We start from the raw sequence: 22,734 nt of genomic DNA on the forward strand, positions 1-22,734 counted from the left end.
TCCCCAGCCTGTCCCAGTACAGTGACCTCCTGTCCTCTCTCACCAGCCTGTCCCAATACAGTGAGGACAACATGATGGATCCCTATAACCTGCTGTCCTCTCTCCCCAGCCTGTCCCAGTACAGTGACCTCCTGTCCTCTCTCACCAGCCTGTCCCAATACAGTGAGGACAACATGATGGATCCCTATAACCTGCTGTCCTCTCTCCCCAGCCTGTCCCAGCAGTGACCTCCTGTCCTCTCTCCCCAGCCTGTCCCAGTACAGTGACCTCCTGTCCTCTCTCCCCAGCCTGTCCCAGCAGTGACCTCCTGTCCTATCTCCCCAGCCTGTCCCAGTACAGTGACCTCCTGTCCTCTCTCCCCAGCCTGTCCCAGTACAGTGAGGACAACATGATGTATCCCTATAACCTGCTGTCCTCTCTCCCCAGCCTGTCCCGGCACAGTGAGGACAACATGATGGATCCCTATAACCTGCTGTCTTCTCTCCCCAGCCTGTCCCAGTACAGTGAGGACAACATGATGGATCCCTATAACCTGCTGTCCTCTCTCCCCAGCTTGTCCCAGTACAGTGACCTCCTGCCCTCTCTCCCCAGCCTGTCCCAGTACAGTGAGGACAACATGATGGATCCCTATAACCTGCTGTCCTCTCTCCCCAGCTTGTCCCAGTACAGTGACCTCCTGCCCTCTCTCCCCAGCCTGTCCCGGTACAGTGAGGACAACATGATGGATCCCTATAACCTGCTGTCCTCTCTCCCCAGCTTGTCCCAGTACAGTGACCTCCTGCCCTCTCTCCCCAGCCTGTCCCGGTACAGTGAGGACAACATGATGGATCCCTATAACCTGCTGTCCTCTCTCCCCAGCCTGTCCCAGTACAGTGAGGACAACATGATGGATCCCTATAACCTGCTGTCCTCTCTCCCCAGCCTGTCCCAGTACAGTGACCTCCTGCCCTCTCTCCCCAGCCTGTCCCAGTACAGTGAGGACAACATGATGGATCCCTATAACCTGCTGTCCTCTCTCCCCAGCCTGTCCCAGCAGTGAGGACAACATGATGGATCCCTATAACCTGCTGTCCTCTCTCCCCAGCCTGCCCCAGCAGTGAGGACAACATGATGGATCCCTATAACCTGCTGTCCTCTCTCCCCAGCCTGTCCCAGTACAGTGACCTCCTGTCCTCTCTCCCCAGCTTGTCCCAGTACAGTGAGGACAACATGATGGATCTCTATAACCTGCTGTCCTCTCTCCCCAGCCTGTCCCAGTACAGTGAGGACAACATGATGGATCCCTATAACCTGGCCATCTGTTTTGGTCCCACTCTGATGTCAGTCCCAGAGAGCTGTGACCAGGTGTCCTGCCAGGCCCACGTTAACGAGCTCATCAAGACCATCATCATCCACCATGACGGGGTTTTCCCCGGACCAGGGGACCTGCAGGGGCCCGTCTACACCTGCCCAGGGGCCACCGACGAGTACTGGTGAGTGGTGAGGCAGGAGGGGCCACTGTGTGTGTGAGGCAGAGAGGCGTCCCTATACATATATATTATCAGTGGGGTAAACACCAGAGACCCTGGGCGGGGGGTGATTTGTGGATCTGTTCTGGTCCAGGTCAAAGGGGCCAGGAGGATCAGCTTGCCCACAGAGCACTGATCTAAGGCCCAAGACACGCACACACACACACCAGCATGCACACACACACACACACACACACACACACACACACACACACACACACACACACACACACACACACACACACACACACACACACACACACACACACACACACACACACACACACACACACACACACCAACAAGCACACACACACACACACACACACACAAACACACACACACCAACAAACACACACACACACACACACACACCAACAAGCACACACACACACAAACACACACACAAACACACACAGGCTAACACGACAGGATAAGACCCAGATGCAGACACAGGAGGCAGACAGTTAGAATGTCAGATGTTTATAACAAGACAGGAGGCAGACAGTTAGAATGTCAGATGTTTATAACAAGACAGGAGTTAGAATGTCAGATGTTTATAACAAGACAGGAGGCAGACAGTTAGAATGTCAGATGTTTATAACAAGACAGGGGGCAGACAGTTAGAATGTCAGATGTTTATAACAAGACAGGGGGCAGACAGTTAGAATGTCAGATGTTTTTAACAAGACAGGGGGCAGACAGTTAGAATGTCAGATGTTTTTAACAAGACAGGGGGCAGACAGTTAGAATGTCAGATGTTTTTAACAAGACAGGGGGAAGACAGTTAGAATGTCAGATGTTTATAACAAGACATGGGGCAGACAGTTAGAATGTCAGATGTTTATAACAAAACAGAGGGCAGACAGTTAGAATGTCAGATGTTTATAACAAAACAGAGGGCAGACAGTTAGAATGTCAGATGTTTATAACAAGACAGGGGGCAGACAGTTAGAATGTCAGATGTTTATAACAAGACAGGAGTTAGAATGTCAGATGTTTATAACAAGACAGGAGGCAGACAGTTAGAATGTCAGATGGTTATAACTAGACAGAGGGCAGACAGTTAGAATGTCAGATGTTTATAACAGACAGGAGTTAGAATCTCAGATGTTTATAACAAGACAGGAGCAGACAGTTAGAATTTCAGATGATTATAACAAGACAGGGGGCAGACAGTTAGAATGTCAGATGTTTATAACAAGACATTAGTTAGAATGTCAGATGTTTATAACAAGACAGGAGGCAGACAGTTAGAATGTCAGATGGTTATAACTAGACAGAGGGCAGACAGTTAGAATGTCAGATGTTTATAACAAGACAGGAGGCAGACAGTTAGAATGTCAGATGTTTATAACAAGACAGGAGGCAGACAGTTAGAATGTCAGATGTTTATAACAAGACAGGAGGCAGACAGTTAGAATGTCAGATGATTATAACAAGACAGGAGGCAGACAGTTAGAATGTCAGATGTTTATAACAAGACAGGGGGCAGACAGTTAGAATGTCAGATGTTTATAACAAGACAGGAGTTAGAATGTCAGATGTTTATAACAAGACAGGGGGCATACAGTTAGAATGTCAGATATTTATAACAAGACAGGGGGCAGACAGTTAGAATGTCAGATGTTTATAACAAGACAGGAGGCAGACAGTTAGAATGTCAGATGTTTATAACAAGACAGGGGGCAGACAGTTAGAATGTCAGATGTTTATAACAAGACAGGAGGCAGACAGTTAGAATGTCAGATGTTTATAACAAGACAGGAGGCAGACAGTTAGAATGTCAGATGTTTATAACAAGACAGGAGTTAGAATGTCAGATGTTTATAACAAGACAGGAGGCAGACAGTTAGAATGTCAGATGATTATAACAAGACAGGAGGCAGACAGTTAGAATGTCAGATGTTTATAACAAGACAGGAGGCAGACAGTTAGAATGTCAGATGTTTATAACAAGACAGGAGTTAGAATGTCAGATGTTTATAACAAGACAGGAGGCAGACAGTTGGAATGTCAGATGTTTATAACAAGACAGGAGGCAGACAGTTGGAATGTCAGATGTTTATAACAAGACAGGAGGCAGACAGTTAGAATGTCAGATGTTTATAACAAGACAGGAGGCAGACAGTTAGAATGTCAGATGATTATAACAAGACAGGGGGCAGACAGTTAGAATGTCAGATGTTTATAACAAAATAGGAGGCAGACAGTTAGAATGTCAGATGTTTATAACAAGACAGGGGGCAGACAGTTAGAATGTCAGATGTTTATAACAAGACAGGAGGCAGACAGTTAGAATGTCAGATGTTTATAACAAGACAGGGGGCAGACAGTTAGAATGTCAGATGTTTATAACAAGACAGGGGGCAGACAGTTAGAATGTCAGATGTTTATAACAATACAGGTGAAACAGATCAGGGTGTGACAGATGGAACCAGACCAGACACTGTGTGTGGACAGTCCATTAGTAGTGTAATAGTAGTAAAGCAGACCAGCAGACAGACCAGACAGGCCAGGCAGCTTCTCAAAGCAACTCAGAGACACTATACCATACAGCTACGGTATACAGAAACTGCAAAGGTTTCTCTGGTGAAAAAGATGTCTCTATCTCTGGCCAGACCTGAAGTGTCTGCTTGAAACTAGATGAATGGAAGGAACTATCTGAGGTTGTCATATTGAAACTATTTACTCTCTCATTTCATAAACATATGAGCTAATTGAGCTGAAATGTGTGTGTGTGTGTGTGTGTGTTTATCAGTTGAAGGTGACCACATGGTACACACACACACTTCCTCAGGGAAAACGTATGTACATATCTGGTCTGTTTTGCTGCATGACCAGCGGTTCCACCAGTCACACACACACACTCTCTCTCTCTCTCTCTCTCTCTCTCTCTCTCTCTCTCTCTCTCTCTCTCTCTCTCTCTCTCTCTCTCTCTCTCTCTCTCTCTCTCTCTCTCTCTCTCTCTCTCTCTCTCTCTCTCTCTCTCTCTCTCTCTCTCTCTCTCTCTCTCTCTCTCTCTCTCTCTCTCTCTCTCTCTCTCTCTCTCTCTCTCTCTCTCTCTCTCTCTCTCTCTCTCTCTCTCTCTCTCTCTCTCTCTCTCTCTCTCTCTCTCTCTCTCTCTCTCTCAGTGAGCCCCCCCTAGTGGAAGAACCTGCTCCTGACACCATCTCTGTCATCCACAACAGCGATGATGGTGAGTACACAGCAATATGTACACACACGCACACACAGTTAAAGACATGTTCCCATTATTCTTCTGTGAACTGTAATTAGCTGAAGCCCACTGATCTCTGCCCACTGACACGCAGCCTGATGCCCAGCAACATTCTGCTTCTCACAGCAACATTCTGCTTCTCACAGCAACATTCTGCTTCTCACAGCAACATTCTGCTTCTCACATCAACATTCTGCTTCTGATATCAACATTCTGCTTCTGATATCAACATTCTGCTTCTCACATCAACATTCTGCTTCTCACAGCAACATTCTGCTTCTCACATCAACATTCTGCTTCTCACAGCAACATTCTGCTTCTGATATCAACATTCTGCTTCTCACAGCAACATTCTGCTTCTCACAGCAACATTCTGCTTCTCACATCAACATTCTGCTTCTGATATCAACATTCTGCTTCTCACATCAACATTCTGCTTCTCACAGCAACATTCTGCTTCTGACATCAGCATTCTGCTTCTGATATCAACATTCTGCTTCTCACATCAACATTCTGCTTCTCACATCAACATTCTGCTTCTCACAGCAACATTCTGCTTCTCACATCAACATTCTGCTTCTGATATCAACATTCTGCTTCTCACAGCAACATTCTGCTTCTCACATCAACATTCTGCTTCTGATATCAACATTCTGCTTCTCACAGCAACATTCTGCTTCTCACAGCAACATTCTGCTTCTGATATCAGCATTCTGCTTCTGATATCAACATTCTGCTTCTCACATCAACATTCTGCTTCTCACATCAACATTCTGCTTCTCACAGCAACATTCTGCTTCTCACATCAACATTCTGCTTCTGATATCAACATTCTGCTTCTCACAGCAACATTCTGCTTCTCACATCAACATTCTGCTTCTGATATCAACATTCTGCTTCTCACAGCAACATTCTGCTTCTCACATCAACATTCTGCTTCTCACAGCAACATTCTGCTTCTCACATCAACATTCTGCTTCTCACAGCAACATTCTGCTTCTCACATCAACATTCTGCTTCTGATATCAACATTCTGCTTCTCACAGCAACATTCTGCTTCTCACAGCAACATTCTGCTTCTCCCATCAACATTCTGCTTCTGATATCAACATTCTGCTTCTCACATCAACATTCTGCTTCTCACGGCAACATTCTGCTTCTCACAGCAACATTCTGCTTCTCACGGCAACATTCTGCTTCTCACATCAACATTCTGCTTCTCACAGCAACATTCTGCTTCTCACAGCAAACTCCTGCTTCTGATATCAACATTCTGCTTCTCACATCAACATTCTGCTTCTCACGGCAACATTCTGCTTCTCACATCAACATTCTGCTTCTCACAGCAACATTCTGCTTCTCACGGCAACATTCTACTTCGGATATCAACATTCTACTTCTGATATCAACATTCTGCTTCTCACAGCAAAATCCTGCTTCTGATATCAACATTCTGCTTCTCACATTAACATTCTGCTTCTGATATCAACATTCTGCTTCTCACATCAACATTCTGCTTCTCACGGCAACATTCTGCTTCTCACAGCAACATTCTGCTTCTCACGGCAACATTCTGCTTCTCACATCAAGATTCTGCTTCTCACAGCAACATTCTGCTTCTCACAGCAAAATCCTGCTTCTGATATCAACATTCTGCTTCTCACATCAACATTCTGCTTCTCACGGCAACATTCTGCTTCTCACATCAACATTCTGCTTCTCACAGCAACATTCTGCTTCTCACGGCAACATTCTACTTCGGATATCAACATTCTACTTCTGATATCAACATTCTGCTTCTCACAGCAAAATCCTGCTTCTGATATCAACATTCTGCTTCTCACATTAACATTCTGCTTCTGATATCAACATTCTGCTTCTCACATCAACATTCTGCTTCTCACAGCAACATTCTGCTTCTCACATTAACATTCTGCTTCTGATATCAACATTCTGCTTCTCACATAAACATTCTGCTTCTCACAGCAACATTCTGCTTCTCACAGCAACATTCTGCTTCTCACATTAACATTCTGCTTCTGATATCAACATTCTGCTTCTCACATCAACATTCTGCTTCTCACAGCAACATTCTGCTTCTCACAGCAACATTCTGCTTCTCACAGCAAAATCCTGCTTCTCACGGCAACATTCTGCTTCTCACATCAACATTCTGCTTCTCACAGCAACATTCTGCTTCTCACAGCAACATTCTGCTTCTCACGGCAACATTCTACTTCGGATATCAACATTCTACTTCTGATATCAACATTCTGCTTCTCATATCAACATTCTGCTTCTCACATCAACATTCTGCTTCTCACAGCAACATTCTGCTTCTCACAGCAACATTCTGCTTCTCACGGCAACATTCTACTTCTCACATCAAGATTCTGCTTCTCACAGCAACATTCTGCTTCTCACAGCAAAATCCTGCTTCTGATATCAACATTCTGCTTCTCACATCAACATTCTGCTTCTCACGGCAACATTCTGCTTCTCACATCAACATTCTGCTTCTCACAGCAACATTCTGCTTCTCACGGCAACATTCTACTTCGGATATCAACATTCTACTTCTGATATCAACATTCTGCTTCTCACAGCAAAATCCTGCTTCTGATATCAACATTCTGCTTCTCACATTAACATTCTGCTTCTGATATCAACATTCTGCTTCTCACATCAACATTCTGCTTCTCACAGCAACATTCTGCTTCTGATATCAACATTCTGCTTCTGATATCAACATTCTGCTTCTCACATCAACATTATGCTTCTCACAGCAACATTCTGCTTCTCACAGCAACATTCTGCTTCTCACGGCAACATTCTACTTCGGATATCAACATTCTACTTCTGATATCAACATTCTGCTACTCACAGCAAAATCCTGCTTCTGATATCAACATTCTGCTTCTCACATTAACATTCTGCTTCTGATATCAACATTCTGCTTCTCACATAAACATTCTGCTTCTCACAGCAACATTCTGCTTCTCACAGCAACATTCTGCTTCTCACATTAACATTCTGCTTCTGATATCAACATTCTGCTTCTCACATCAACATTCTGCTTCTCACAGCAACATTCTGCTTCTCACAGCAACATTCTGCTTCTCACAGCAAAATCCTGCTTCTCACGGCAACATTCTGCTTCTCACATCAACATTCTGCTTCTCACAGCAACATTCTGCTTCTCACAGCAACATTCTGCTTCTCACGGCAACATTCTACTTCGGATATCAACATTCTACTTCTGATATCAACATTCTGCTTCTCATATCAACATTCTGCTTCTCACATCAACATTCTGCTTCTCACAGCAACATTCTGCTTCTCACAGCAACATTCTGCTTCTCACGGCAACATTCTACTTCGGATATCAACATTCTACTTCTGATATCAACATTCTGCTTCTCACAGCAAACTCCTGCTTCTGATATCAACATTCTGCTTCTCACATTAACATTCTGCTTCTGATATCAACATTCTGCTTCTCACATCAACATTCTGCTTCTCACAGCAACATTCTGCTTCTCACAGCAACATTCTGCTTCTCACATTAACATTCTGCTTCTGATATCAACATTCTGCTTCTCACATCAACATTCTGCTTCTCACAGCAACATTCTGCTTCTCACAGCAACATTCTGCTTCTGATATCAACATTCTGCTTCTCACATCAACATTCTGCTTCTCACGGCAACATTCTGCTTCTCACATCAACATTCTGCTTCTCACAGCAACATTCTGCTTCTCACAGCAACATTCTGCTTCTCACGGCAACATTCTACTTCGGATATCAACATTCTACTTCTGATATCAACATTCTGCTTCTCACAGCAAAATCCTGCTTCTGATATCAACATTCTGCTTCTCACATTAACATTCTGCTTCTGATATCAACATTCTGCTTCTCACATCAACATTCTGCTTCTCACAGCAACATTCTGCTTCTCACATTAACATTCTGCTTCTGATATCAACATTCTGCTTCTCACATCAACATTCTGCTTCTCACAGCAACATTCTGCTTCTCACAGCAGCATTCTGCTTCTCACGGCAACATTCTACTTCGGATATCAACATTCTACTTCTGATATCAACATTCTGCTTCTCACATCAACATTCTGCTTCTCACATCAACATTCTGCTTCTCACATCAACATTCTGCTTCTGATATCAACATTCTTCTTCTCACAGCAAAATTCTGCTTCAGATATCAACATTCTGCTTCTCACATCAACATTCTGCTTCTCCCATCAACATTCTGCTTCTGATATCAAGATTCTGCTCCTCACATCAACATTCTGCTTCTCCCATCAACATTCTGCTTCTGATATCAACATTCTGCTTCTCACATCAACATTCTGCTTCTCCCATCAACATTCTGCTTCTCACAGCAACATTCTGCTTCTCACAGCAGCATTCTGCTTCTCACGGCAACATTCTACTTCGGATATCAACATTCTACTTCTGATATCAACATTCTGCTTCTCACATCAATATTCTGCTTCTCACATCAACATTCTGCTTCTCACATCAACATTCTGCTTCTGATATCAACATTCTGCTTCTCACAGCAAAATTCTGCTTCAGATATCAACATTCTGCTTCTCACATCAACATTCTGCTTCTCCCATCAACATTCTGCTTCTGATATCAACATTCTGCTCTTCACATCAACATTCTGCTTCTCCCATCAACATTCTGCTTCTGATATCAACATTCTGCTTCTCACATCAACATTCTGCTTCTGATATCAACATTCTGCTTCTCACAGCAAAATTCTGCTTCAGATATCAACATTCTGCTTCTCACATCAACATTCTGCTTCTCCCATCAACATTCTGCTTCTGATTTCAACATTCTGCTCCTCACATCAACATTCTGCTTCTCACATCAACATTCTGCTTCTCCCATCAACATTCTGCTTCTGATATCAACATTCTGCTCCTCACATCAACATTCTGCTTCTCCCATCAACATTCTGCTTCTGATATCAACATTCTGCTTCTCACATCAACATTCTGCTTCTCCCATCAACATTCTGCTTCTGATATCAACATTCTGCTTCTCACATCAACATTCTGCTTCTCACATCAACATTCTACTTCTGATATCAACATTCTGCTTCTCACGTCAACATTCTGCTTCTCACATCAACATTCTGCTTCTCACATCAACATTCTGCTTCTGATATCAACATTCTGCTTCTCCCATCAACATTCTGCTTCTGATATCAACATTCTGCTTCTCACATCAACATTCTGCTTCTCCCATCAACATTCTGCTTCTGATATCAACATTCTGCTTCTCACAGCAACATTCTGCTTCTCACATCAACATTCTGCTTCTGATATCAACATTCTGCTTCTCACATCAACATTCTGCTTCTCCCATCAACATTCTGCTTCTGATATCAACATTCTGCTTCTCACAGCAAAATTCTGCTTCTCACATCAACATTCTGCTTCTCACAGCAACATTCTGCTTCGCACAGCAACATTCTGCTTCTGATATCAACGTTCTGCTTCTCACATCAACATTCTGCTTCTCACATTACCATTCTGCTTCTGATATCAACATTCTGCTTCTCACATCAACATTCTGCTTCTCACTGCAACATTCTGCTTCTCACATCAACATTCTGCTTCTCACAGCAACATTCTGCTTCTCACAGCAACATTCTGCTTCTCACGGCAACATTCTACTTCGGATATCAACATTCTACTTCTGATATCAACATTCTGCTTCTCACAGCAAAATCCTGCTTCTGATATCAACATTCTGCTTCTCACATTAACATTCTGCTTCTGATATCAACATTCTGCTTCTCACATCAACATTCTGCTTCTCACAGCAACATTCTGCTTCTCACAGCAACATTCTGCTTCTCACATTAACATTCTGCTTCTGATATCAACATTCTGCTTCTCACATCAACATTCTGCTTCTCACAGCAACATTCTGCTTCTCACAGCAACATTCTAATTCTCACAGCAACATTCTGCTTCTCACGGCAACATTCTACTTCGGATATCAACATTCTACTTCTGATATCAACATTCTGCTTCTCACAGCAAAATCCTGCTTCTGATATCAACATTCTGCTTCTCACATTAACATTCTGCTTCTGATATCAACATTCTGCTTCTCACATCAACATTCTGCTTCTCACAGCAACATTCTGCTTCTCACAGCAACATTCTGCTTCTCACATTAACATTCTGCTTCTGATATCAACATTCTGCTTCTCACATCAACATTCTGCTTCTCACAGCAACATTCTGCTTCTCACAGCAACATTCTGCTTCTCACAGCAAAATCCTGCTTCTGATATCAACATTCTGCTTCTCACATCAACATTCTGCTTCTCACGGCAACATTCTGCTTCTCACATCAACATTCTGCTTCTCACAGCAACATTCTGCTTCTCACGGCAACATTCTGCTTCTTACGGCAACATTCTACTTCGGATATCAACATTCTACTTCTGATATCAACATTCTGCTTCTGATATCAACATTCTGCTTCTCACATTAACATTCTGCTTCTGATATCAACATTCTGCTTCTCACATCAACATTCTGCTTCTCACAGCAACATTCTGCTTCTCACGGCAACATTCTACTTCGGATATCAACATTCTACTTCTGATATCAACATTCTGCTTCTCACATCAACATTCTGCTTCTCACATCAACATTCTGCTTCTCACATCAACATTCTGCTTCTGATATCAACATTCTGCTTCTCACAGCAAAATTCTGCTTCTAATATCAACATTCTGCTTCTGATATCAACATTCTGCTTCTCACATCAACATTCTGCTTCTCCCATCAACATTCTGCTTCTGATATCAACATTCTGCTTCTCACATCAAAATTCTGCTTCTGATATCAACATTCTGCTTCTCACATCAACATTCTGCTTCTCCCATCAACATTCTGCTTCTGATATCAACATTCTGCTTCTCACATCAACATTCTGCTTCTCCCATCAACATTCTGCTTCTGATATCAACATTCTGCTTCTCACATCAACATTCTGCTTCTCCCATCAACATTCTGCTTCTGATATCAACATTCTGCTTCTCACATTAACATTCTGCTTCTGATATCAACATTCTGCTTCTCACATCAACATTCTGCTTCTCACAGCAACATTCTGCTTCTCACATTAACATTCTGCTTCTGATATCAACATTCTGCTTCTCACATCAACATTCTGCTTCTCACAGCAACATTCTGCTTCTCACAGCAACATTCTGCTTCTCACAGCAAAATCCTGCTTCTGATATCAACATTCTGCTTCTCACGGCAACATTCTGCTTCTCACATCAACATTCTGCTTCTCACAGCAACATTCTGCTTCTCACGGCAACATTCTGCTTCTTACGGCAACATTCTACTTCGGATATCAACATTCTACTTCTGATATCAACATTCTGCTTCTGATATCAACATTCTGCTTCTCACATTAACATTCTGCTTCTGATATCAACATTCTGCTTCTCACATCAACATTCTGCTTCTCACAGCAACATTCTGCTTCTCACGGCAACATTCTACTTCGGATATCAACATTCTACTTCTGATATCAACATTCTGCTTCTCACATCAACATTCTGCTTCTCACATCAACATTCTGCTTCTCACATCAACATTCTGCTTCTCACATCAACATTCTGCTTCTGATATCAACATTCTGCTTCTCACAGCAAAATTCTGCTTCTAATATCAACATTCTGCTTCTGATATCAACATTCTGCTTCTCACATCAACATTCTGCTTCTCCCATCAACATTCTGCTTCTGATATCAACATTCTGCTTCTCACATCAAAATTCTGCTTCTGATATCAACATTCTGCTTCTCACATCAACATTCTGCTTCTCCCATCAACATTCTGCTTCTGATATCAACATTCTGCTTCTCACATCAACATTCTGCTTCTCCCATCAACATTCTGCTTCTGATATCAACATTCTGCTTCTCACATCAACATTCTGCTTCTCCCATCAACATTCTGCTTCTCACATCAACATTCTGCTTCTGATATCAACATTCTGCTTCTCACATCAACATTCTGCTTCGCACAGCAACATTCTGCTTCTGATATCAACATTCTGCTTCTCACATCAACATTCTGCTTCTGATATCAACATTCTGCTTCTCACATCAACATTCTGCTTCGCACAGCAACATTCTGCTTCGCACATCAACATTCTGCTTCTGTTATCAACATTCTGCTTCTCACATCAACATTCTGCTTCTGATATCAACATTCTGCTTCTCACAGCAACATTCTGCTTCTCACATCAACATTCTGCTTCGCAGAGCAACATTCTGCTTCTGATATCAACATTCTGCTTCTCACATCAACATTCTGCTTCTGATATCAACATTATGCTTCTCACATCAACATTCTGCTTCTCCCATCAACATTCTGCTTCTGATATCAACATTCTGCTTCTCACAGCAAAATTCTGCTTCTGATATCAACATTCTGCTTCTCACATCAACATTCTGCTTCTCCCATCAACATTCTGCTTCTGATATCAACATTCTGCTTCTCACATCAACATTCTGCTTCTCCCATCAACATTCTGCTTCTGATATCAACATTCTGCTTCTCACATCAACATTCTGCTTCTCACATCAACATTCTGCTTCTGATATCAACATTCTGCTTCTCACAGCAAAATTCTGCTTCTCACATAAACATTCTGCTTCGCACAGCAACATTCTGATTCGCACAGCAACATTCTGCTTCTGATATCAACATTCTGCTTCTCACATCAACATTCTGCTTCTCACATTACCATTCTGCTTCTCACAGCAACATTCCGCTTCTGATATCAACATTCTGCTTCTGATATCAACATTCTGCTTCGCAAAGCAACATTCTGCTTCTGTTATCAACATTCTGCTTCTCACATCAACATTCTGCTTCTCCCATCAACATTCTGCTTCTCACAGCAACATTCTGCTTCTGATATCAACATTCTGCTTCTGATATCAACATTCTGCTTCTCACATCAACATTCTGCTTCTCACATCAACATTCTGCTTCTCACATCAACATTCTGCTTCTCACATCAACATTCTGCTTCTGATATCAACATTCTGCTTCTCACATCAACATTCTGCTTCTCACATCAACATTCTGCTTCTCACATCAACATTCTGCTTCTCACTTCAACATTCTGCTTCTCACTTCAACATTCTGCTTCTCACAGCACCTGTCCCCGCTAGCAGACCACACCATACAGCCACACTCTGACCTCTTATAACCCACACTTTATAACAGCTGTATGATCACTACAATATGACTGCCTGCGCCACAACCCCTTTGTCTGTCACCAACTTCTGTGTCACTAACCTGCTTGACACTAACCCGCCTCCCATTCTCTACCCCTACCCCTCCTTCCCTTCTCCCTTCTCTCTCCCCTGTTACTCCCCTCCTCCTCTCTTCCCTCTCTCTCTGTTTCTCTCCTTCTCTCTATCTCCCCTCTTTTTCTCTCTCTCTCCCTCTCTCTCCTTCTCTCTCTCTCTCCCTCGCTCCCTCTCTGACTCTCAGGCTTGTTGATCGTTTCAGAATCTGACCCAATAGTGGCCATTGCTCGCTTCGACTACTCTGGACGGACCAACCGGGAGCTGTCGTTTAATAAGGGCGCGTCTCTCCTCCTTTTCCAGCGAGTCAGTGATGACTGGTGGGAGGGCCAACACAACGGATTGGACGGACTATTGCCTCACCAGTACATAGTGGTTCAGGACATGTAAGAAACCAGAAGACCAGTGTTTTGACAAGTACAAACCTGTTCAGACCAGTATAGACCAGTACAGTGCAGACCACCATAGACAAGATGAGAGAATGGTGTTCTAGTTGGCTTGGCTGTAGTGTGATTATGTGTGTGTGTGTGTGTGTGTGTGTGTGTGTGTGTGTGTGTGTGTGTGTGTGTGTGTGTGTGTGTGTGTGTGTGTGTGTTTGTGTGTGTTCCAGGACGGACGGGGCTGTAGTGTGATTATGTGTGTGTGTTCCAGGATGGACGGGGCTGTAGTGTGATTATGTGTGTGTGTTCCAGGATGGACGGGGCTGTAGTGTGATTATGTGTGTGTGTTCCAGGACGGACGGGGCTGTAGTGTGATTATGTGTGTGTGTTCCAGGACGGACGGGGCTGTAGTGTGATTATGTGTGTGTGTTCCAGGACGGACGGGGCTGTAGTGTGATTATGTGTGTGTGTTCCAGGATGGACGGGGCTGTAGTGTGATTATGTGTGTGTGTTCCAAGATGGACGGGGCTGTAGTGTAAATATGTGTGTGTGTTCCAGGACGGACGGGGCTGTAGTGTAAATGTGTGTGTGTGTGTGTGTGTGTGTGTGTGTGTGTGTGTGTGTGTGTGTGTGTGTGTGTGTGTGTGTGTGTGTGTGTGTGTGTGTGTGTGTGTGTGTGTGTGTGTGTGTTCCAGGACGGACGGGGCTGTAGTGTGATTATGTGTGTGTGTTCCAGGATGGACGGGGCTGTAGTGTGATTATGTGTGTGTGTTCCAGGACGGACGGGGCTGTAGTGTAAATGTGTGTGTGTGTGTGTGTGTGTGTGTGTGTGTGTGTGTGTGTGTGTGTGTGTGTGTGTGTGTGTGTTCCAGGACGGACAGGGCTGTAGTGTAAATATGTGTGTGTGTGTGTGTGTGTGTGTGTGTGTGTGTGTGTGTGTGTGTGTGTGTGTGTGTGTGTGTGTGTTCCAGGATGGACGGGGCTGTAGTGTGATTATGTGTGTGTGTTCCAGGATGGACGGGGCTGTAGTGTGATTATGTGTGTGTGTTCCAGGATGGACGGGGCTGTAGTGTGATTATGTGTGTGTGTTCCAGAATGGACGGGGCTGTAGTGTGATTATGTGTGTGTGTTCCAGGATGGACGGGGCTGTAGTGTGATTATGTGTGTGTGTTCCAGGATGGACGGGGCTGTAGTGTGATTATTTGTGTGTGTTCCAGGATGGACGGGGCTGTAGTGTGATTATGTGTGTGTGTTCCAGGATGGACGGGGCTGTAGTGTGATTATGTGTGTGTGTTCCAGGATGGACGGGGCTGTAGTGTGATTATGTGTGTGTGTTCCAGGATGGACGGGGCTGTAGTGTGATTATGTGTGTGTGTTCCAGGATGGACGGGGCTGTAGTGTGATTATGTGTGTGTGTTCCAGGATGGACGGGGCTGTAGTGTGATTATGTGTGTGTGTTCCAGGATGGACGGGGCTGTAGTGTGATTATGTGTGTGTGTTCCAGGATGGATGGGGCTGTAGTGTGATTATGTGTGTGTGTTCCAGGATGGACGGGGCTGTAGTGTGATTATGTGTGTGTGTTCCAGGATGGACGGGGCTGTAGTGTGATTATGTGTGTGTGTTCCAGGATGGACGGGGCTGTAGTGTGATTATGTGTGTGTGTTCCAGGATGGACGGGGCTGTAGTGTGATTATGTGTGTGTGTTCCAGGATGGACGGGGCTGTAGTGTGATTATGTGTGTGTTCCAGGATGGACGGGGCTGTAGTGTGATTATGTGTGTGTGTTCCAGGATGGACGGGGCTGTAGTGTGATTATGTGTGTGTGTTCCAGGATGGACGGGGCTGTAGTGTGATTATGTGTGTGTGTTCCAAGATGGACGGGGCTGTAGTGTAAATGTGTGTGTGTGTGTGTGTTCCAGGATGGACGGGGCTGTAGTGTGATTATGTGTGTGTGTTCCAGGATGGACGGGGCTGTAGTGTGATTATGTGTGTGTGTTCCAGGATGGACGGGGCTGTAGTGTGATTATGTGTGTGTGTTCCAGGATGGACGGGGCTGTAGTGTGATTATGTGTGTGTGTTCCAGGATGGACGGGGCTGTAGTGTGATTATGTGTGTGTTACAGGATGGACGGGGCTGTAGTGTGATTATGTATGTGTGTTCCAGGATGGACGGGGCTGTAGTGTGATTATGTGTGTGTGTTCCAGGATGGACGGGGCTGTAGTGTGATTATGTGTGTGTGTTCCAGGATGGACGGGGCTGTAGTGTGATTATGTGTGTGTGTTCCAAGATGGACGGGGCTGTAGTGTAAATGTGTGTGTGTGTGTGTGTTCCAGGATGGACGGGGCTGTAGTGTGATTATGTGTGTGTGTTCCAGGATGGACGGGGCTGTAGTGTGATTATGTGTGTGTGTTCCAGGATGGACGGGGCTGTAGTGTGATTATGTGTGTGTGTTCCAGGATGGACGGGGCTGTAGTGTGATTATGTGTGTGTGTTCCAGGATGGACGGGGCTGTAGTGTGATTATGTGTGTGTTACAGGATGGACGGGGCTGTAGTGTGATTATGTGTGTGTGTTCCAGGATGGACGGGGCTGTAGTGTGATTATGTGTGTGTTCCAGGATGGACGGGGCTGTAGTGTGATTATGTGTGTGTTCCAGGATGGACGGGGCTGTAGTGTGATTATGTGTGTGTGTTCCAGGATGGACGGGGCTGTAGTGTGATTATGTGTGTGTTCCAGGATGGACGGGGCTGTAGTGTGATTATGTGTGTGTGTTCCAGGATGGACGGGGGCAGAGGCAGTCCGAAGACTGAGGCGGAGTTGCAGGAGGAGAAAGTGTCCACTAGGGGCATCGCTGCCTCTCCCACTGGAGCTCATGTAGCTGACGTCTACCTGGCCAACCTCAACAAGTAAGAGACACACACAAGGACCAATCACAACGCATCATCTCCTCATTTACACCTTCACTGACCCAATTAGATCTCAGTCTGAATGACTATCGCCCCGTAGCACTCATGTCTGTAGCCATGAAGTGCTTTGAAAGGCTGGTCATGGCTCACATCAACACCATCATCCCAAACACCCTGGACCCACTACAATTCGTATACTGCACCAACAGATTTTTTTTACATTCCAAAAACAGAAACAAATGTATACATCCAAATGACAACTTACAGACACATACAAACAACGACTACATCTCCTCTGCCCAGACCCGCCTGCTCACACCCCATCCCTAGTGCCTGCATTATTGTTTGCCACTTGGTCTAAAATTTGACATATAAAATGTTCTTTGATTTTTCATCTCCTCACTAACCAATCCCCCCCCCCCCCTCTCTCTCTAACCAATCCAATCCCGCCTTCTCTCTCTAACCAATCCAATCCCCCCTTCTCTCTCTAACCAATCCAATCCCCCCTTCTCTCTGTCTCTAACCAATCCAATGCCCCCTTCTCTCTCTCTCTCTCTCTCTAACCAATCCAATCCCCCCTTCTCTCTGTCTCTAACCAATCCAATCCCCCCTTCTCTCTCTCTTCCGCTCTCTGTCAGGATGAGGAAGAAGCCGGAGTTGGGGAGTATCCGTAGAACCTTCCGGGTGTCTGAGGGAGGACAAGGGGGTGACGTACCCCCAACGGGGGCGACTGGCGGGAGTGTGAGGACGGCCAGTCTGCCTGTGGGAGGGGCTCTGGTGAAAGAGGGCGGAGACAAACGACCGGTCAGCGCCCACAGTGTCCTCAACTCCTCCATCACACGCCACTCCTCTCTCAAGACCAAGGTAGCTTTTTATTACTGCTGGGTAATATTATCTATCATTATTGTTTTGCTGATTGTAAGGAGTGTTATTTGTTGTGCAGGTGGAAAGCCCTCAGTTCCGCAAAGCGACCACAGCGGGGCGCTCTAAGAGCTTCAGCAACCACAGACCGCTGGACCCTGAGGTCATCACTCAGCTGGAGCCCACCTCACAGGTTCGCCCACCTCTGACCCCTGACACCTCACCTCTCACCTTTGACCCCTCACATCTCAGCCCTACCAAATGTGTGTGTGTGTGTTCTGATTTGAATCTCTGTCTGATATCTCCTTGTCTGTTTCAGGATATCGAGGTGGCTATGAGCTCTGCTCTGAGAGAGCTGAGAGAGCTGGAGAGGCAGAGCATTGTCCAGCACACACACACCCCCGACGTGGTGCTGGACACTCTGGAGCAGCTGAAGGGTGTGTGTGGTGGGGGAGGAGGGGGCGCATCAGAGCCCTCCAGTCCCCTCCACTCCCGTCTGCTGAGGGACAGCGACGGCGCAGGATCTCCACACTCACACCCTCTCCAACGCAGCGCTTCGTCCGCTAGCGACGTCCCCTCCTCCTTCCGCCCTTCCTATCCCAGGAGCCCCCTGCCCTCCTCTCTCGCCTCCTCAGCCCTCGCTTTCTCCACTCCCTCCTTCCGAGAGCCTCGTCCTCCAGCCACGCGGCCCAAGCCGGTGGTCTTCCCCAAGGGAGGAGGAAGCAGCAGTCCGGCTATGGGGTCCCCAACCTCCACTGTCCCCCCTCCTCCCCCACCCCCACCCCAGCCAAACGACAAGTCCTGCCCCGCCTGAGGAGTGACATCACACACGCTCCGTTTCCATACACAAACCACTGCCCCATCTCCCCTCACCCAATGACAAGTGGGATAGCTCTCACCTAGGATCAGCTTACCCTCCCAAACTAAGCATTATGGGGGTCAGACTGTATAAAGCCTACATGACTCAAACAAGGGATCAAAACGAACATACAGCATGACAATAAAGAGATATGGAACCTGTGCTGTATATACTGGTGTGAGGTGTGTGTGTGTGTGTGTGTGTGTGTGTGTGTGTGTGTGTGTGTGTGTGTGTGTGTGTGTGTGTGTGTGTGTGTGTGTGTGTGTGTGTGTGTGTGAGGTGTGTGTGAGCATGCCTGTGTGAGATGTGTGTCACATACCTTATACTTGAGAGCACTATTTGATGTTGAATAGATGGAACATTTAAGGACATTTCCCAGGCAGTCTCTCCTTTTATCCCCAAAGAACCCTGAGAAGACTGGAGAGGACAGGAGGACTGGTTCACCTGGATGGCTGTGTGAGTGTGTGACTCCTGGATCCACAGACAGACTGTGGAACACAGAACATTATATAACTCAGAAGAAACTCCATATCCACTTTCTCTGGCTACATGTTCCCTCGCTGCTTCAACACTGGATCAGCCAAACCGGACAGAAAGAGACAGAGACAGACAGACAGATAGATGGATGGATGGAGAGAGCAGTGGAATGCCTGTTTGAGAGGGCAGTGGAATGCCTGTTTGAGAGAGCAGTGGAATGCCTGTTTCTACATGGAGAGAAGAGGACTAGGCTATGTCTCTGATCCTCCTGTGTGTAGGCAAGCTAAGTGTTGTGGTGACTCGTTCTAACAACAACGCTCACCAGTAAAGCTGCTATACACCACGCTCTTTTCTACTGTATTCTACTAGACTCTACTATACTCTTCATCAGGGCTATTCAATTAGCACCCCTCAGGGGCCAAATGAATGCTGCTTTACTTTTCTAAGTGGAAGTTGTAATGTAATTGATTGGCCAGAGAGCCCGATCACCAATGTCCCAGGTGTGTATTGATGGGGCCCTGCAGGACAATAGTTAAAAGTCCTTCTCTACATTCTCTATTTACCCACATAATGCACCGCTTGTCTAGCTTTCCAACAGCACCTCCTGCTGGTGTTTAAGTGCACGACATGGCTGTTCTCAATAACCAACCTTTCTTTAGCAATAAGAGTCTGACAGACTCATCAGCTTAGCAGCAGCCAGGCCTGCTGCTTCTCTCTCCCTTAGACTCCCAGCATTAATATACGCTCTGTTACAGAAGTGGAATAGACACACACATACACATGTGTGTGACGTGTGTGTGTGTGTGTTCTGTGGCAGCTAAATGCCTTTCAGGTTCTCCTCGCATGCTGGGGCCACAGCAGTCACAGTGCTGACTGACTGCATCTATTTTCAATACTACCAAACGCGTCTCTTACACCAGCTTCACACCAGTTATTACTCCAGACAAAATCAGCAAAAAGGGTATTTTTACATGTATAGTTTATTAACCATGGTGATAACTGGACATGTGCAGATGAGGAATCTCAATGAGGTGGAAGAGTTTGTTTAGATACAAGCACAAACAAACCTCGTCAAGCGCATTCATAAACATTACTTTATGCTTATTTTCTTCCACTTGTTAGTTTATCCTCAGAATATGTAATACTAAACTTTGTAGCCGTCTACGTGTGTGTTGGGTGTGTGTGTGTGCGTCAGTGACCCTTCACAGCTCTCAGAAGTCAGAGTTAACCACTCATCATTAAGGGAACCAACTAATGCCTGCTCTTTGGAGACATGGGGACCAACAGGATGGGACACAAAGACAGCAGAACCTGTGTTGCCAGAGCCACTCTGCTACCAGTATCACTGATCACTAGGCTTAATGTTTGTGTGACTGACTAGTTCTCAGTCCCAGCCACTAAAGACAGAGGACAACAGGAAAAGTGTCACACTGTCTCCTCTGTCGCTCCTCTTCCAATAGCATTGATGTGTGTCATGGCGAACCCGCATCCAATAATTGATTGGATTTATATAATCCAATGAAATCAGTTACAGGAACAGCCCTGAGGTCTGTTCTGTTGTGCTCGTCTTTAAGAGAACTTCTGCTGTGACTCCCTAACTGTCTGCCGCATCATGTGATCAATCTCAAACCGGTCCTGTCCTGTCTTTCACTGTAGCATTTTCTGAAGTCTGAACTGTGATTCGTCAAGGGGAGGAATGTTTTGATTGGTCAAGGTTAGTGGGAGGCGGCAGGATGCTTTAGTTATTGACAGCTTTAACACTGTCTGAGACCAGGATATTTAATGTCAGGGCTTAGAGATCCTTGAGGCTAGAAAAGCAGCAGACATCTCTCCCTATCACCCTGCTCTCTCTGTACCTTTCTCCTAGCATTCTGCCACTCTTCCCACAGACACACTAATATCCCTCTGTCTGGTTTCTTCCTTATTCCTTCCTCCCCACCATCCAGATATATACTTGTATTATTGCATTCCCAAATGATCTGTAACAGGGGACTTAATTATAATTGTAATGTTTTATCTCTGTGTGTGTATTTTAAGATGTATTTTACATTGTGTTGCTCCCCTTACCTCATCTTGGCAACTGGAGGGATTGTGTGTGTGTGTGTGTGTGTGGGGTGGGGTGAATAGGCATTAACACACACGTCATACGAACATACACTCATGGGTGATGCTTTGTGGTTGGTGTCTGTGTTATCCTGGCTTTGTTGTATAGGAGCTAGGAGCCTCAGTGTCCTCACCATATTATCCGTTGAGCTCAAATCAATCATCATGCATCATAAAATGACATGGTGTGCTCCAGGACTGATTGAATGAGGAGGATTTTATTATGATTAACTATTGTTAAATATGCATTTCTTGTCCATTTGAAAACACAAGATCTAAAAAACGACTGTAATGTCAAATATATGTATAGTTGCCTCTGTATTACTGGAGAATCCTGTGTTAAGATGTACTTTGTATATACAATGTTGTACATTACAGAGGTACACTCTTTTTCTGGTACAATATTGTACAGTAATAGCAATAGTAGTTTAATCAAATAGACCTTATATAATTCTATGTGTAGTTCTTGTAGTATACTTTTTTTTAATAAACATTGCTTGCTATAAAGGTGTATACGTTGTTGTGGAGATTATGATGACAGTCATGATGATGATAGGGATGAAGATGATGGTAACAGGGATGATGATGATAGGATTGATGATGCCAGTGATAATGGTGATGATGGCAGTGATGATGATGATGAGGATGATGGATTGCATGCATCTGGTTCTCTGACTCACTCACACACACACACACACACACACATGGATGAGACTCTTGTCCATTGACCACACTTGTGTCTTCAGAAGATCTGCTTCCACAGGGCTTTACTGACAGAGGCTTCTTTCTTGTCTCCTCCTCGATTCTTCTACAACAACAATCAGGATGTGGTTTGAGACATCCTACTAGAGGCAAGGTTTGTTCTATTTGCCTATAATTGAATAGGAAACCTCGAGGAACACCTCTCACAGTTATTTTTAATAGTCCAGGCCTGGAATTCATCAACAATGTGAATATTATTATCTGTGCTTCTCCAACCAAGATGATCAAACTGGAGGTGTCCAATAAATTAAATTACATTG

At 44.9% G+C, this 22,734-nt stretch overlaps 1 protein-coding gene across 6 annotated transcripts in view; it reads left to right on the forward strand.

Annotated features, from left to right (window-relative positions):
• The window catches only part of LOC139555557 (SLIT-ROBO Rho GTPase-activating protein 2B-like), a 174,511-nt gene extending 152,288 nt beyond the window's left edge, over nucleotides 1-22,223 (forward strand). For 3 of the 6 annotated variants that reach the window (XM_071369173.1, XM_071369176.1, XM_071369175.1), the window contains 7 exons: nucleotides 1,248-1,472; nucleotides 4,643-4,707; nucleotides 14,316-14,514; nucleotides 17,284-17,412; nucleotides 18,051-18,276; nucleotides 18,356-18,466; nucleotides 18,593-22,223. In XM_071369173.1, coding sequence (XP_071225274.1) covers nucleotides 1,248-1,472; nucleotides 4,643-4,707; nucleotides 14,316-14,514; nucleotides 17,284-17,412; nucleotides 18,051-18,276; nucleotides 18,356-18,466; nucleotides 18,593-19,087 — 1,450 coding nt within the window. In that variant the 3' untranslated portion in view covers nucleotides 19,088-22,223. The other 3 variants (XM_071369174.1, XM_071369177.1, XM_071369178.1) reach the window with 3 other exon arrangements.
• Nucleotides 22,224-22,734: the final 511 nt, after the last annotated feature.

Source organism: Salvelinus alpinus, chromosome 2 (genome assembly GCF_045679555.1).
Source record: "Salvelinus alpinus chromosome 2, SLU_Salpinus.1, whole genome shotgun sequence".
NCBI classification, from domain to species: domain Eukaryota; kingdom Metazoa; phylum Chordata; class Actinopteri; order Salmoniformes; family Salmonidae; genus Salvelinus; species Salvelinus alpinus.